The 15,135-nt window shown below is 36.6% G+C and overlaps 1 protein-coding gene and 1 long non-coding RNA gene across 6 annotated transcripts; one reads left to right on the plus strand and one right to left on the minus strand.

Annotated features, from left to right (window-relative positions):
- Positions 1–1,959: 1,959 nt before the first annotated feature.
- LOC124215258 (uncharacterized) lies at positions 1,960–3,941 on the plus strand. The gene is made up of 2 exons (XR_006882314.1): positions 1,960–2,672; positions 2,780–3,941. It is a non-coding gene; the product is annotated as an uncharacterized lncRNA (long non-coding RNA).
- Hacl (2-hydroxyacyl-CoA lyase) lies at positions 3,674–12,592 on the minus strand. Of its 5 annotated transcripts, none has more exons than XM_046618192.2 (13): positions 12,397–12,592; positions 12,185–12,320; positions 7,974–8,115; positions 7,611–7,695; positions 7,099–7,280; positions 6,716–6,892; positions 6,080–6,321; positions 5,782–5,967; positions 4,815–4,890; positions 4,451–4,688; positions 4,225–4,332; positions 3,951–4,074; positions 3,674–3,829 (listed from the first exon to the last, which is right to left on the minus strand). In XM_046618192.2, the coding sequence occupies exons 2-13, from the start codon at positions 12,245–12,247 to the stop codon at positions 3,734–3,736; spliced, it is 1,719 nt and encodes a 572-aa protein (XP_046474148.1). In that variant the 5' UTR covers positions 12,248–12,320; positions 12,397–12,592; the 3' UTR covers positions 3,674–3,733. The 5 variants fall into 5 exon arrangements, with proteins under 5 accessions (XP_046474148.1, XP_046474158.1, XP_046474173.1 ...); XM_046618202.2 differs by having other exon boundaries at positions 12,185–12,333; XM_046618217.2 differs by lacking the exon at positions 12,397–12,592 and adding an exon at positions 11,335–11,398 and having other exon boundaries at positions 12,185–12,340.
- Between the last annotated feature and the right edge of the window lie 2,543 nt (positions 12,593–15,135).

Consider the following 15,135-nt stretch of genomic DNA (forward strand, 5'->3'; position numbering starts at 1 on the left):
TGTCCGTGAAGTCGACTTTTACTAGGTACCGGACGTAGAGCGCAGAAACTACGGAGCGCTTGTCCTGGAAGTCAAGTTGCATCAGGAAGTTGATCCGGAGCGCAGGATCCAGGAGGTAGAGAACCTGGTACTTGAAATCTGCGGAGCGCGATTCTCATACGTCAGCTCTACTGCGCGGTTGTTTCCAGACTGAGGAGGCTAGCCGATTTTAGATCGATAACGTCAAGAGAAAAAAAATTTTGGGTCACATCACTTTCTGAACATCCGAACTTTGTTTCGAACTTCAATACTATGTATGATTCTGTATGATGATATGATATGATTATAGTGATTTCAGTTTTCACATTTCAGATAAGAAATACGCACTTCATCTTTCCTGCCGATTCCATACTGAAACAGCTAGGTCCTTCGATGATCAGCCTTTGACTGAAGATGTATTCTTCAGTTAACGGGTCAGCTAATAACGCTGCCGTTCTGCGACAGTTGGGTGATAAAAATTTTTGCTCGTACCTTTCAAATGTGTGTTAAAATACACTCGAGGTTTTAAGAAGCTTCGTTCTTTCTTTCCCCATCAAAAAAAAAAGTCGCCTACAATCACCTCTTTAGGTCTGTAAATCAGGACACTGCATGAAATACTGTCTCAAATACGGAGCTTCCATTTCATCTCGATCTAAATTAGCGCATCCGTGATGTATTACAGTTACTCTGAATTTTTTTAGATACGAACACTTTTCGAAAAACAATTCTGCTTCTCTACAAGATCGAGAGAGCAAATGAAAAGTTGTTTGAATAATTATGAATATTAATGTTATAGAAATACATGGTGGAGCAGGGTCCGAAGAGGAGGATGGTTGGAGGTAGTCGGAGGTGGTCGGAGGTGGTTGGAGGTGTTTGGAAATGGTAGGAGGTGTTTGGAGGTGTTCGGAGGAGGTAGAAAGTGTTTGGTGGCGATGGGAAGTGATCGGCGGTGGTCGAGGAGGACGAGGACGACGAGGGGCGGGAAGGAGGAGGAGGAGTAGGAGGACGGGGACGTGGTGGACGAGGAGGACGAAGGTGGTCGGAGGTGGTAGGAGGTGGTTGACGGCGGTTGGTGGTGCTCGGAGATTGTTGCGGTGGTTGGTGGTGGACGCGGTTACGCGTCTTCTCACGGGGATGATCGAGCTGACCGACTTTTTTAAATCGCAGCCGATAAATAGTCTTACGTACTCACTTTGTACTGACTCAATCTCAAGCTTCCATACGGACACCACTTTGCCTGCTACGAATGTCGGCGCGACCCGTTAGGTAGAGTCGATAGAGCAGAACCCTCCTACGCTCCCAAGCCCACCTAGGCCCACTTGCGCGCCGAAAACTTGTCACAAAAATTTACCCAGGGGCATCCGTCATTACATTCTTCAGTCAATGTACAGAACAACACTGCGGGCAAATTAGGAACCGACCTACTGGACAACTGTGGGTAATCCAGCTCTCACGATTTTTCTGTAAGGTGATGCGATTAAACAACGACCTTAAAGCATCATAAACATTTATTTTAATATCCTCACAATAATTATAACTAGAATCAATATTATAGTCAGGCATAGCAGTAAGTAGACTCTCGTCCGGAAGTAACGCAAAGTGTAGACGTGGCATATTCTTACACCTGCTGGTTTAATATAAGTACAACAGAGAGAAAGCTCTTCAATACTGCCAGATATCTGTATTAAATAATTCACTACAGCCTGTTACTACCGCAATATGAATATATCTTTGCAATCTAACTATTGTGTAGATTTGTTCTTTAATATTATGTCGTATATTGGAGATTTCTGAATTTGTAATATCTTGTGATTTCTAGAGATATTTCAATATTGATATAATGATTTTTATTATTCGGCACTTGACAATTATGAATATTCGCTTAGCAGCGCAATCGCAATTCCCAGTCAACTTCGCGGGTGCGTTCCGAAATCAGCTACCAGCGCTAAACACTCCCTAGGACAGAGGCACAACTATCTGCAAACTCGGCAGCACAAAAGAAATACAAGATTATTATAAGAAGCATTCGGAGCTAATTTCGGAACGCACCCGCGACGTTGAATGGGAATTGCGATTGCGCATCATAAGTCAGCTGTACGGCGTGTGTAGTAAGTGTACTAAGTGGCATAAAAATAGAGTACTGAGATTGCGTTTCTGCGGCAAAAGTGATACAAAGCGCCAATCAAATCGAACCCGATTGAACCCAAGGATTTGTAACTAAACAAATTTTTCAAACTATTTGAACCCCGATTGTTAAGCGTCAATCAGATTGTTTCCCTTATTGCTTATGACCGCCATTCTGATCACTTGTGGAATTATTATTTGTCGCGTTTTGGTGGACACTTATCTAGTTGAAAACCCACATAAGATACTTCTCCCTACCCCATACCTCTACCCTCCATGGTTAGCTGTAAGCAGATGTTGATTGCGTTTTGGCGGGAAACTACAACAAAAAGCAGTAAAATACCATGAGAACGCCATGAGTGCACAATATTTGGATTTCATAACCGACTAAAGGGCCACACACTCTCGAAATAATCGCTCGATCACTGAATTGAATGATTTACAATGCACTCAGAAGCCGATTCAACCATCGAAGTGAAAATGGAAATTCAGAACGAACTGATTAAGATCAACTCCGTTGTTTCAAAAATGTAAGATCTTCCCCTTTCTGTATGTCAAGTTCAGTTGTATTCATTAACCTTCTCAATTCTAATGGGTACTCAAATTGGTAGGATTAACATGTATTCGTAATTTTCAGAAAACAGGAGCTCCACGAGATTAATGATATTGTGCAAAGCAATGGATTATTGGATACGGCCCTCAAGAATGCTGTCAGCTCTTTGACGGTTTTGGCACAAGAAGCAGGTGTTAATATAGAAGAAGCAACGAATACAGGGGAGCAAAATCCACTTACAAATGTACTCTCTAGAATCTCAACAGGGTATATAACCGAAAAACTTAAGTCATTATCCCATTAACAATTTTGGTCACGTTCTATAAAAGACAGGGTAAGTCATACAGTGCAGTCAATTAATCTGTCAATAAATAGCTAATGGGATCACCAATCGATCGCATCTAGAATATACTTTTCTCATTCCAGCTAAGATTTAGATTACAGATAATCATTGATGTACCTACTAATTGTCCTTGAAATATCCTTGTGAAATCATTAAGGATCTTATGAAAAGTTAACTCTTGTTATCAACATTCGTCCCAAAATGTCATTTATGTATTGTTGCCAAACAAGGACTAGGATAGTCTTATGTGTATCTCGTCTTTAGCGACGACTAAACAATACGATCCTGAATTGTGAATCGTTAAACCACGATTTCTTAAAGCTTGCATTGTTAAATATTGTAAAGTTTTTTTTATCCCTGGTCATGTGGCTTCTATACTACATTATTATAAGAATCCAGAGTACCCAAATTAACACTTACAAAAGTATTGTTGCTGCTCTACACTATTAATTCATCCTTGTGTACAAGTTGAAGTCATAACCATTCATGGTCGAGATAATATTACAGTGGGGCAAAAGCATTTGCGATTATAAATGCTTTAGTTAATCACATTGGGTAGCAAATAAGACATCAGAACAAACTTTTTCTCTGATTCTTATTACCTCTCTACCCGTGTTGTACATTTTTGCTAATGATTATAGTATAACTTATCTTTATTCCATAAAAAACCTTGTATAAAATTCTTAATTTAATATTTATAATTTTGACTCTGTTAGCCAATTGAAGCTTTGTGTTTTACGATCAGCTAAAGGGTCGATCATAGTGTTGATTATACTTGGTGAATCAGTTTCCTAAAAAAATAAATCAGTTTACATACATGTACTGCTGAATTCAATTTCTATTGTAGTATTACTTCATGTATTTAATTATTCGTTACGTGAAATAAATATTTTCTCATTTGAAGTATATCACCTTCAAAGCACTTTTCACAGCTTTTTCTAATTCAGGTATCGTTGAACAAAAATGACCCTTCTTTCCAAACATTTCCATTATTTTTTCATAGTGTGTCTCAACAGTCAGTGAACGGGTTGGTGTTCTGTGTGCAAAAAATTATAGGTGAATTCAAAATTTCATTATTTTGCAAAACATTGAAGAGCTCATCCAAACGTTACCGAAGAGATAAGATGTATCAACATGCATTTTAAAAGCTATTTGAATTATCTTTTAAAAATGTCGGTATTCTTACACTTGTGTCGCTTCACCAGCATCCTGTATTTGCCTCATCGTCTCTTTATCTAACCCACTATAAATTCCGTTGTTGTTTATTATTATAATAATTATGGGTAATTTGTATCTGGAATTTGAGTAATATGAAGTGTTAGGCATGAATTTTTGAAGTACTGATACCACACTCCAATTGGAAATAATATCCGACGAGGAGATAACTTACAGAACCTTCGATAATGTCTTACCTAAACATTGTTTCAACTTCCATACCGGAAAACCCGAATGCACTGTCCCCTTCGACGCAAATTACTCTTTTCTTGGGGTAGTTATCTTTACAGTAAAGAGCAGCTGCTATTGCAAAACCTGGGCCTACACCCATTGTACCAAAAGTCCCTGCATCCAACCTGTGTCGTGGTAATCTATTGAAGAGCATAGTACGTCCAATATCCATTGTATTGGCACCCTCAGAACAGATAATAGAATCTGAACAATAAAATGATGAGTGATGAATATCTCAATAACGCATGAGAATAAAGTGGTTTGTTGCCCCTGAAATATGATTTTCTGAAAATTGTTGCACCAGAGAGATCATTATGTGGGATAGCTTACCGTTTGGAATTAAATCTTCAATACTTTTAAAGACTGTGTAATAGTTCAGTGGGAGTGATGTGACTTGTGCCATAGCCTGAAATAATCACACTCTTGCAAACTTGTTTTACTTGACTGGTAATTAACATGTGGGAAGAGAAATTGAGAAATTTTATTTTCTATCGTTATGAATATATTGATATTTTGTATTAAGAATGTATGAATGTGACCATACTGTCTAAATCAAAAGTTAGGAAAATAAAAGAAACTGTCGAGAAAAATCTCCAGTAATGTTGTTCAGGCCAATAATACCAAACACGAATAAAACAACATTCCTAATATATGCATAATAGAAATGAACGTGAGAAAATTGAAACAGCAGAAGCTAAGACATCAATAATTTAAGAAAATTTTTATAATTGGAACGATCGATATGATAACACTGGTGTTTTCGATCTGATTCTCATATTCTTTGGTTTATTTCAGTGGCCAGACAAATCTCAGCCTGTAAAAATTTTTACCAACAGTCATCTTCAGACTGGATAAATATAGATTTTTGTTGCAACAGATATTCGTCAGCGATGACATGTATGCATTATATACCTACACTAGCCCAAACATATTCGAATCTTATTGAAAACAAAAGAGTTTAATAGTTTTCAACGATCTAATTACAAAAGCTTTTCTTAAAGTATTGATATTTTACAATTTGTGTTATTCGAATTAGTTCAGATTCGTTTTTAGTACAAAACAATGCTGTTGTTTAATTATCACTGGCACAAATAACACTGATGTAGGCTTTTCAAACGATTCCTCCCTTTTATTAATTGTGAATCAGACAGTATAGTCCACAGAAGCGTACATCCTTAAGAAAGTTTATAAATAAGTCGTCAGTTGTATGCATTTCACTTGAAAACAATCATGAAAGATATAACAAGGTTTGCATGTATATGCATCACTTAGAAGTTACCTGAGAGCTCATACTTACACCAACAGCCTGCTTATTTTTTTCAGCCTTTGCACGCAATTCTTTCCACCATGAACTAGTTTGACTGAAATTAAATTTCCGGTTTTTAAATGCTTGCGACATCTGATGTACCACTGGTCCTATGTCAGCCTGTATGGCTACAGCAGCTTGCAACGAATTGTGCATTTCTTCAGCGCACAAATCCACCTAACAATAATATTGATATCACAGTTGGCCTTAACTTTTGGATTTCCTATACTTGCACAAATTTTCTCATATCTGGTAAGTATATAAAATCAATATCATGTTCGGTCTGTACCTGGATCACTTTCACATTTTTCTGGTACCGAGGCGGCTGTCCAAAGTGCAACATCCAGTTTAATCTGGCTCCCAAAAGTAATACCACATCACTCTGTTGCAAAGCTAATGTTCTTGCACTGGATACACAATGTTCATCTGTATCTGGTACCACACCTTTGCCCATTGGAGTTGGCAAGAAAGGTAAGTTTGTGGAATACACAAGGTCTTGAACTCCTTTTTCGGCACGTGCATAAGCGGCTCCTGTGAACAAAGGTATTTAATTATCTTCCTGACGTTTATGTAAATAATAAATCACATGGCGATATAGATTTCATGTTCAATTTAGCCAACCCCGTGTAAATAATGTTTTTGCAATGCTCAACTCACTGAACAATGATATAGGATTTTTTTTTTATTTATTGGTGAACATGAAAGGAAAAGATGAACATTATTTTCAAAAAGCTATATCGATATTGTTTGCATGCTATATGCGGAACTTAAAACTTGATAATGCATACTGATGATTTACGCCATCAATATTCTGCAATTGAAATACTTGAAAAAACTAAAACAGCCTTCTCTAAATAACGCAAATACAGTTTGAAGATGCAAACTGAGCAAAAAGGGTGTTATCAGTTATCATCATACTAGTTACCTTTTCCAACAATAATCAAAGGCTTCTTAGCGTTAGCCAATATGTTCACTGCTTGTTCTATGAGCTGTGGCTGAGGATATATTAAGGGTGGTGGTGGACATCGCAGGATCTTTGCAACTTTCTTTCCAGCAACTCTTTGAGTCAGAATTGTGGCCGGCATGTCTAAATAAGCAGCGCCTGGAATAAATAAGTTTTGTCACAAGACTCTTGAAAAATTCTAAAGCCATTCAAAGTTCTATGGCCGCTATATGTAATGCTTTATATCAAAGCTGAGAATAAATTGTGTTTTTAGATTAATATTGTGCACCAGCTGTTTCATATCTCTCTAAAAAGAATGGTACTCCATTGACGCAACCACATCTACAAAATATCCAATTAATTACCAGGTCTGCCATATGTGGCTAGTCTCACAGCTTTTTCAACATGAACAGGAATAAGTGCAGCTGAAGGTGGTCTCGCAGCATATTTGCAGTACGGGCGACTGCTTTCTACTTGCGGCCATTCTTGAAAGCCCCCAATTCCTTCATGATCTTGCGGACATGATCCTCCAATTACTAACACTGGCCTACAACAAAATGCGCATGCAGTGTGAACAACACTTTCAGATCTTTTTACATTTTTTCTCATGTACTTGACTGTATAATAATGTATATAATAATAATATAATGTATGTGATAATAGCCCAATTATTTTAAAATCAGATTAATATTTTTGATTATCCACAAACACTTAACTAAAGGTATGTACTAACAATTTAAGAGGGTCACGCATAAAGGCTTTGATATATTTCGTATGGTCGAGGTCAGAAAAATATTTGAATTGTAGTGATTTTACGTGAGGACAATCGTGTATGCAAATTTTGCATCAATTATATTATTGATTTTGTCATACACACCAACAGTTGACTTGTGCATTTGCCATACCGCCGACAACATGTAGTAATCCTGGCCCTGAGACACAAAGAACTACGCCTGGCTTTCCTAGTCAACAAAAAGCTTTGTTAAACACTATACAATTGATTACTTTAACAGGCCTTGACATCTTTAAATATGTGTAAGAATAAACGCTGTACAGCGTCTGTTGAAAACAATAAGATAGCTGGCAAGAAGGGAATTTGAAAAAGAATCTGATTAGAATATTTCGGACGAATCGAAAGGTATGAGATTATAATTCGCCCGAGCCTAAAATGTGACATAAAAGTTTAAATTTTACAAGTAACTGAACGATTAAAGGTGAACATAGTTGTGAATATACCCACTGGTAAGGTAACCATAAGCTTGGGCAGCGTAGCATGCTGCTTGTTCATTTCTGAATCCCAAATACTGAAGACCTGCAGTTTGCATTTCCATAGCTAACTCTATAACTGGATGTCCTGTAATCCCAAAAACATACTCCAGCCCCTGTAACAGATAAATTACAGATTGCATTAAAAGAAATATTAGTTTTTACTCATAAATCAAAGTTTTCATACACACGTACTGAATAAAACTTGACACAAAACTCATCAGATCAAAGATTATGATTAGTTATGTTTAGAGACATTCGAATTTTGGTAATACTAAAAGAAACCAGTGTTGAATGTTTGTGAAACTATAATTCATGTTATTTACCAATTCTACGACGAATACTGCAAACGCTTCTAATTGTTTTGAATCGCGCATCGCGCGCGCGAATCATTTTATAGATATTACGTAGAATGACTGTGCATGGGTAAATATTCGGCTGTAAATTTAATCACTTTGAGCGACGGGACGGGAACCAGTCGCGTTGAAATGAGGATTGAAGTGTACGGCGAGGATAAGAAAAGCTTTCGAATGATTGGCGTAAATCCTTGTTGTCCGGGTGTTTTCGAGGCGAGGTATTTACTGCAGTTTGTGAGAATGTTTTATATATTCTATGTACAAGCGCAGTTTCCAGGTAAAAACCCGCGTAAGCTTGCGTACAGCATAGGTACAATATGGGTACAACGTTCTTCCTTGGCCGGATGGATGGTGAAGACGTCGCGTGCCACAGGGGATGATGGCCTCTTTGCCAGGGGTGAAATAACTAATGGGCTGAGTAGGCTATAGCATAGGGTGGCAGAAATCAGGGGGTGGAAAAACTTGGATGCGATATTTTTTTTCAAGTAACAAGTAAATTTTGTTCAGGGAAATAGCTGAGCGTCACACGAATGGAAATGGATTCAACAGAGTTGTTTGAAAAATGAGAGAAATGTTGAAGACAATGTCATAAAAATATTCCTAAATAATAATTAATCGATTGAACACATTCGTGCGCGCATTATTGATATTCACTATAAGGTAACTATACCAGTTATTGACACTTTTAGACCCAATTATTGACCCTTTTATGTTCGAAAATTTTCAAATTGACGGCCCATATTGTGAATTTTTCGGTGACTAAATCCAATTGCTAGAGGGTTAATCACTACAAATTTATTTTTTGGTAATTTTACAACTAAAGATTAAACGAATACGATCAAAAAAGGTCAATAATTGGGACAGGGTTAATAACTGGTATACTTACTTTATTTTAGATAAAGTAAACGATAAAATTATTAAAACAGCGTAATGAAACGATAAATCATTGGAGTAGGTTAATATGTATTTTTGAATTCTATTTTTCACAGTTTCTTTTAATTTCACCGGGTAACCGAAAGTATTGTTCTAAATTATGTTAAAAAAACTCAAAAGAAAGCAATTAGAAGCGGAAGGCAATCGACTAAATTAGCTAACATCAACATTATAAATAATATTTTTCTGCAGGACTTCGACCAAGTTTAGAATAATTTTTATTCTATCTTTCTTACGATTCATTGATTGGACATTAGTTATAGAATATGTGACATGTGAGCAATTTTTACGTAATTTGTTTACGTAAGAATGAACTGTAATCTGATGAGTGTGGATCACCGAAGTATACGGTAGGTCGGTCACAGTCATGGAGCACGGCAATATTGTCCGTGATAATACGATTGCTGCGCACGTAATGTAAATTAGTGAGGACAACTTCGATCAGCTCGAGAGCAGAAAAAATAAACCAGTATTACTCGCTGTATCGCCGTCATCGCATAGTAATTCGGGCCGATTGTGCGTACGGAAGTAATCGAAAAATCAAATTCTGCCGTATCCACCGAAAACGGAAACGAAACGTTTGATAAATATTTTACACACATTCTCTGGCATTCTATTACTTGTAGTAATATCCTTAAGGGGGTATTCTGGTCGATTTCGACGTTATCGTATGTATCTCCAAACGTCGAAGTCCACGTATCTCAAACGCGAACAAGGGCTTAACAGCCCCATTCTATATACAATTCTGAACAAAAACCGTGCAACATTTTTTCGTTCGATGCAGAAACAATGAAATGGTAAGGATTCTACGAAAACACAACAGTAAATTCGTGGGATTCGTGCCATTTCTTCATTTTTGCATTGAATGAAAATGTATTAGAGTGGGATTAAGAGGGCACGATACCTGAGGCTGCTCTACAAAAAAAAAGGCCGAATGTCGGTCCTGCAAGATGGCCCAATTGGTTAAATTTAAATAGTGGCGACATAAAATTAAATCGACTAAGGTTAAGAAAAACGAAGTGAAATTTGTTTAATTTCCTGACCTTCATATCCAAGTATCACCCTTCTATCATTTTTTATTACGATATTGAGTAATTATATTAAATATTTTTTCCGTGCCTTAACGCTGGTAAAATCGTCTTTTACATTTTTAAAATCTAAATCACGAGCGATTTCACTCTCTATGCTCAACAGAGACTATCATGTGAGACACATTCCTTTGATACTAGAGGAAAAATTAGCGCTTTACGATATTTGGTACACGTGTGTACAAAGTTCTCGAACTTTATGCAGGAAATTCTTCGGAATCGGATTGCAGTGATAAATTGATATTCATGCGATCCTTTATTGGTAAAGATTAAAAGTTGAAATGCTCGATTTTTTGAAAATCTGGGTACTATTTTGAAAAATTTGATGTTGAGAATTGAAGGGTCGAAAATTTCGACAGCCTCAGGCTATAGCCTTTTTAGTCTTACGAGTAATCCGACCCTGTATACGAAAACGTCGAAAATGACTAGCACATCTGCTTAAATTACATGGAATGGCAAGGAGTACTGTGAAGATTTTCCGAAACGTACTTGTGACAAATCCCCCGTCACAAAAGTGTCAGGATATGGTAGGTCAAAGGTATTACCTCCCCTTCGCGAATGTTATTTGCTTTTATTATTCATTTCTTCTTCGATGCTTTTGTGCAAGAGCTGCTACCTTGGCAACATGATATCGATAGTTCATCACTGACCATTGTCAGGATAATTACCAAGAATTGCGCGACACCTATATGTATAGTGCTCCAGCCGAGATTGCAACGCGTAGTTAAACATTCCGGAAACTGTTTTAAAACGCATATCGCACACGATACTTAAGATCTATTACCGTGAACGAGGTATACGTTCGTGTTTAAAACCTTCGTCATAGATATAATTATTGATATGAATTATTATTGCAATTTCCGGTGGTAAAATATGATGCGGTGAGTTTCAGGTGAATCAATGATACTTATGCGGCTAAGTTTGTTCTTGCAACAATTTATTGTGATCATCAATTAACCTCTCGACCACTGTCGAAGAGGCTCGGGTGTCACCAGTTACATAGGAAAATCCCCGAACAGCATCTGTAAAGATTAAAATATACCCGCAACTGAAAAGAAACGATTACGAATGATAGCTGATTTGATTTGAAAAAAAAATAAATAAATAAATCCCACGAATTAATAAGTACAAAGATACAGTATTCAAGATGGCATCGTTTCCGATTTCAAAGGTTGAAGGAGACGGCCGTTTCTCCTGAAATCATTTCTACAGAATTCGTATCTAGTGAAAAATTCAGTCAAGTGATTTATGCCTTGTGTTACCTTAAACATAGAATAAATTAGGTCGTATTCAGAACCACACCCACGCGATCCCCTGATAAGAACGCAGAAGGTGACTGAGTCACCCTGGAGCTAGATTCAGTTAGGATTTACTTTCCGTAGAAACGAATTCTATAGAAAATATCTCTGTAGAAACGATTTCAGTAGAAAAGGTGCAATCTCGGTTTGAATATGAACCGCTCTTGCCCAGGAGTTTCGCGCTGACATGCGCAGTAGATTTCCGTGTCTGTTGTTCGTGCCACCCGTTATACTGTAAGAACTCTATGTTACTTATACTATACTGGAAATTGATTGCGATATGGAGTTTTGGTATGGTTTTCACCATACCCGTAATATTAGTCAAGTTCAATGTTAACGGTTCACGATTTTAAAGCCGTTGTCAATTTCGTTAGGAATCAGTCCCGACAATGAATGGAACACTGACCATGACTGGTGGAATAGAATACGTATAAACATAACCTGAACGTTAATGATAACAGGAGATTCAACTGAAAACCAAAAGACAATTTTTAAATTCAGAGCAGTTACCTGAGTTTTAAGGGCTTCGGCAAGTATTTGATTACCGTCCATCTCGTCAGTTTCACTCGTCATTGGAAAAAATGCTCTGCTAACGTACGATTGAATGGGACGAGCAGAAACTGCTTCTCATTGAATTGCGAGGTGACTGGAAGTGACAACTGATTGTGAATCGTAACGCAAATGACGCACATCGGCAGCGCGATTGGTAAATTGCTGTTTACCTGAAGTTTGGATCGCGGTGGTCATCGGGAGTTTCTTTGTTATTCGATAATGTAACAATTTTCTTCGATTTTCAAAATTTCACCGAAGTCAGTAGAATGGAACTCTCAATCTGAGTAATCCGTTGAGCCATAATACTTTTTGTTTTCAATCGGCATGACTACTTACGCCTATGAATTTTACATTGTTACTTTGACCTATGTATTTAACGACTGATTTTTCAACAAGCATTAAAATATCGTTACGCGTACAATTTATGCCACGATTTTGAAGATTATAATTATGGGTTATGGGTACATATCACTATTATGTAAAATTATAAGGAATGCGGAAAAAATTGTTTACGTGATTATCCGGGTTTTTCAGACTATGCAAATGTAAACTATATTTAAAATTAACACAGTATTTTTACAGTATCCTGTATTTTCGGTCGGAGGCGCAACACTTTGCGCACCGAAAGTGCGCGTGTGGTATATGTATTTTTTGCACCCTCTTTGAAGCTAAACAAAATATTATAGGTAAAATCCGTTACTAATGAGCTGAGGAATTTGACGAGCACAGATTTCAACGCTGATTTTCATAGTTTGTAAAGAGGTATCCGTGAACGGAAGTTTCATGTTCTTGAATTATTTTTAATAGCGGAAATGTATTTTGTATTTTATCAGTACAGATATCAAAGGCAGATACATAGAATTGCTGAGTATGATGAACAAGGCAAAACTTCGAAGTTGCAATTCTTTACTGGAAAATAATTTAAAAATTATAAAGTGTCCACACGTTTGCGTATTAACATAAAAAAAGTCGAAAGGTTTAAGTAAAAGAATTGTTACTTAACATTAAACTATTTTTCGCTCGATTAGCAATAATGATATTCCATTCTCCGTACATATATTTACTTCTGAACATGTTAATCAATTATAAATAAATCAGTTGCGTGAAAACAAATCAAAAGATAGGTGCATTTTCATACAATATTATTTTGTTCTCCACATACCTCCACATATTTTTACACGCAGTTCTGGGCTTTTTTACATATTCAAACAATTCTTACATTCGCAAGTTTTTTGCAGAAACGTCAGCACAATTAACAGAGTTGTTTCTTCTTTTTCCTCTTTTCAAAGCACTTTTTTTATTCAACAAAAAAAAGCTTATGTCCTTCGTAAAGTATATAATAATATTGCTATTTCAGAAAGTTGTAGTATAATACTAATCATTTCTTTCATCCTGTCCCTGCAGTGAATTGATGCTTAGACATTTAATCTAGCAATTAGGCTCAATTTATACGTTATGCATACATTGAAAATATACTGAAGTTACGTTGCTGCGAAATTATAGTCGTTTCTGAGTCACTGTCGAAAAGTTTCAGACAGCTCACAATCACAAACTAAAATCACGAATCCATTGTTTATACGTGATAAATTGAGTTACATTAAAAATTTAAAACCGGTGATATAATAGGACGTATTCCAAGGAGTACGAAAAAACTTACCTGTCTCTCATATTATTGTGTATACGCATGTCTGGAATGATAAAGAAATTAAATAAAACGATTGTCTTACGGAATACTAATTGTTAGGCTTTGCACATACCATGTATTCAGCCCTTGTTAAGTGATGCATAATAGCGATCATCTGTAACAAAGTTTCCAGACACGTTACATAATTTGCGAATGTTTCGAAACGTCCGAGTCTCGAAAATTTCGAGAAGACGTTTATCACGCAATCCCTCTACGCATGACTGAAAGGGCAATTAATTCAAGGGCGAAAAGTAGGCAGTTGTGAAAATTTGTGAGCGGCGTGACTTTTCCCTGTCGCAAAACTCAGTACAACTCGTAAACCATTGTTACAAAAAATAAGGAACATCTTGTCAGTTGAACTGAGAATTAATTTTCTGGCCGAATATTTTCCTATTGTTATTGGCATAGAACTCGCAATTGCGAAGAATCAGGAAGAAAACTACAACAGTCGTGATGTTTTCTCCCTGAATCTGTATAACGACGTAAAATACAGGTTTGAAGTATGGCAGTATACTCGAGCGCTTGTTTTTCCACTCGCACTTTCTGTTCAGAAATAAGTAAAGTTTTCTGCACAGACGTATATAGCAATGCGATTGAAATTCATCTAATTCATTGGAAGATTAAAATATGTAATTCCATAGGCACTGGTATTAAACGGGCAAGTATTTCATTTCATTAAATCCCTTTTGTCTTACTATATTTTTCTGACGATTACCTAACAGACGTAATAAGGTTTTCATTGCAGATCTCTGATTATTTTACTTTGAACGTCAGTTGGCCAAGGTATCTGGTAAAATATTGGAAGTATAAAAACTGTGATGATTTATCCTAAGGAGTCAGACAATAAAGCCGATTCCGTAGTGCCAGATTAAAAGATTAAACTTTTCTTACATATTCAAAAGTTCAAAAAAGTGTTCATTTTCTTGAGTTGCAGCCTGCTGCTAATTCATAGTTCATAAGTAAGTGCTGATTACTTGTCACAACCACAACATATTCGAATTCAACGAAAACATGTTTTTATACATAAACTTGACTATATCATTTTTGTAGCGAACGAATATAATAACTCGCTTCATCTGTGCAACCGACTAATCGAGCATAATACGTGCAGTACTTGGTAACTCATGCGGAACGAAGAGAAATTGTTACAAATTCCGAACGTAATTAAGAGCAAAAATTTCAGAAAATTTTAAACTCAAGTGCTGCTTCTATTGAAAATGAATTC

Source organism: Neodiprion pinetum, chromosome 1, assembly GCF_021155775.2.
Source record: "Neodiprion pinetum isolate iyNeoPine1 chromosome 1, iyNeoPine1.2, whole genome shotgun sequence".
In the NCBI taxonomy this organism is placed as follows: domain Eukaryota; kingdom Metazoa; phylum Arthropoda; class Insecta; order Hymenoptera; family Diprionidae; genus Neodiprion; species Neodiprion pinetum.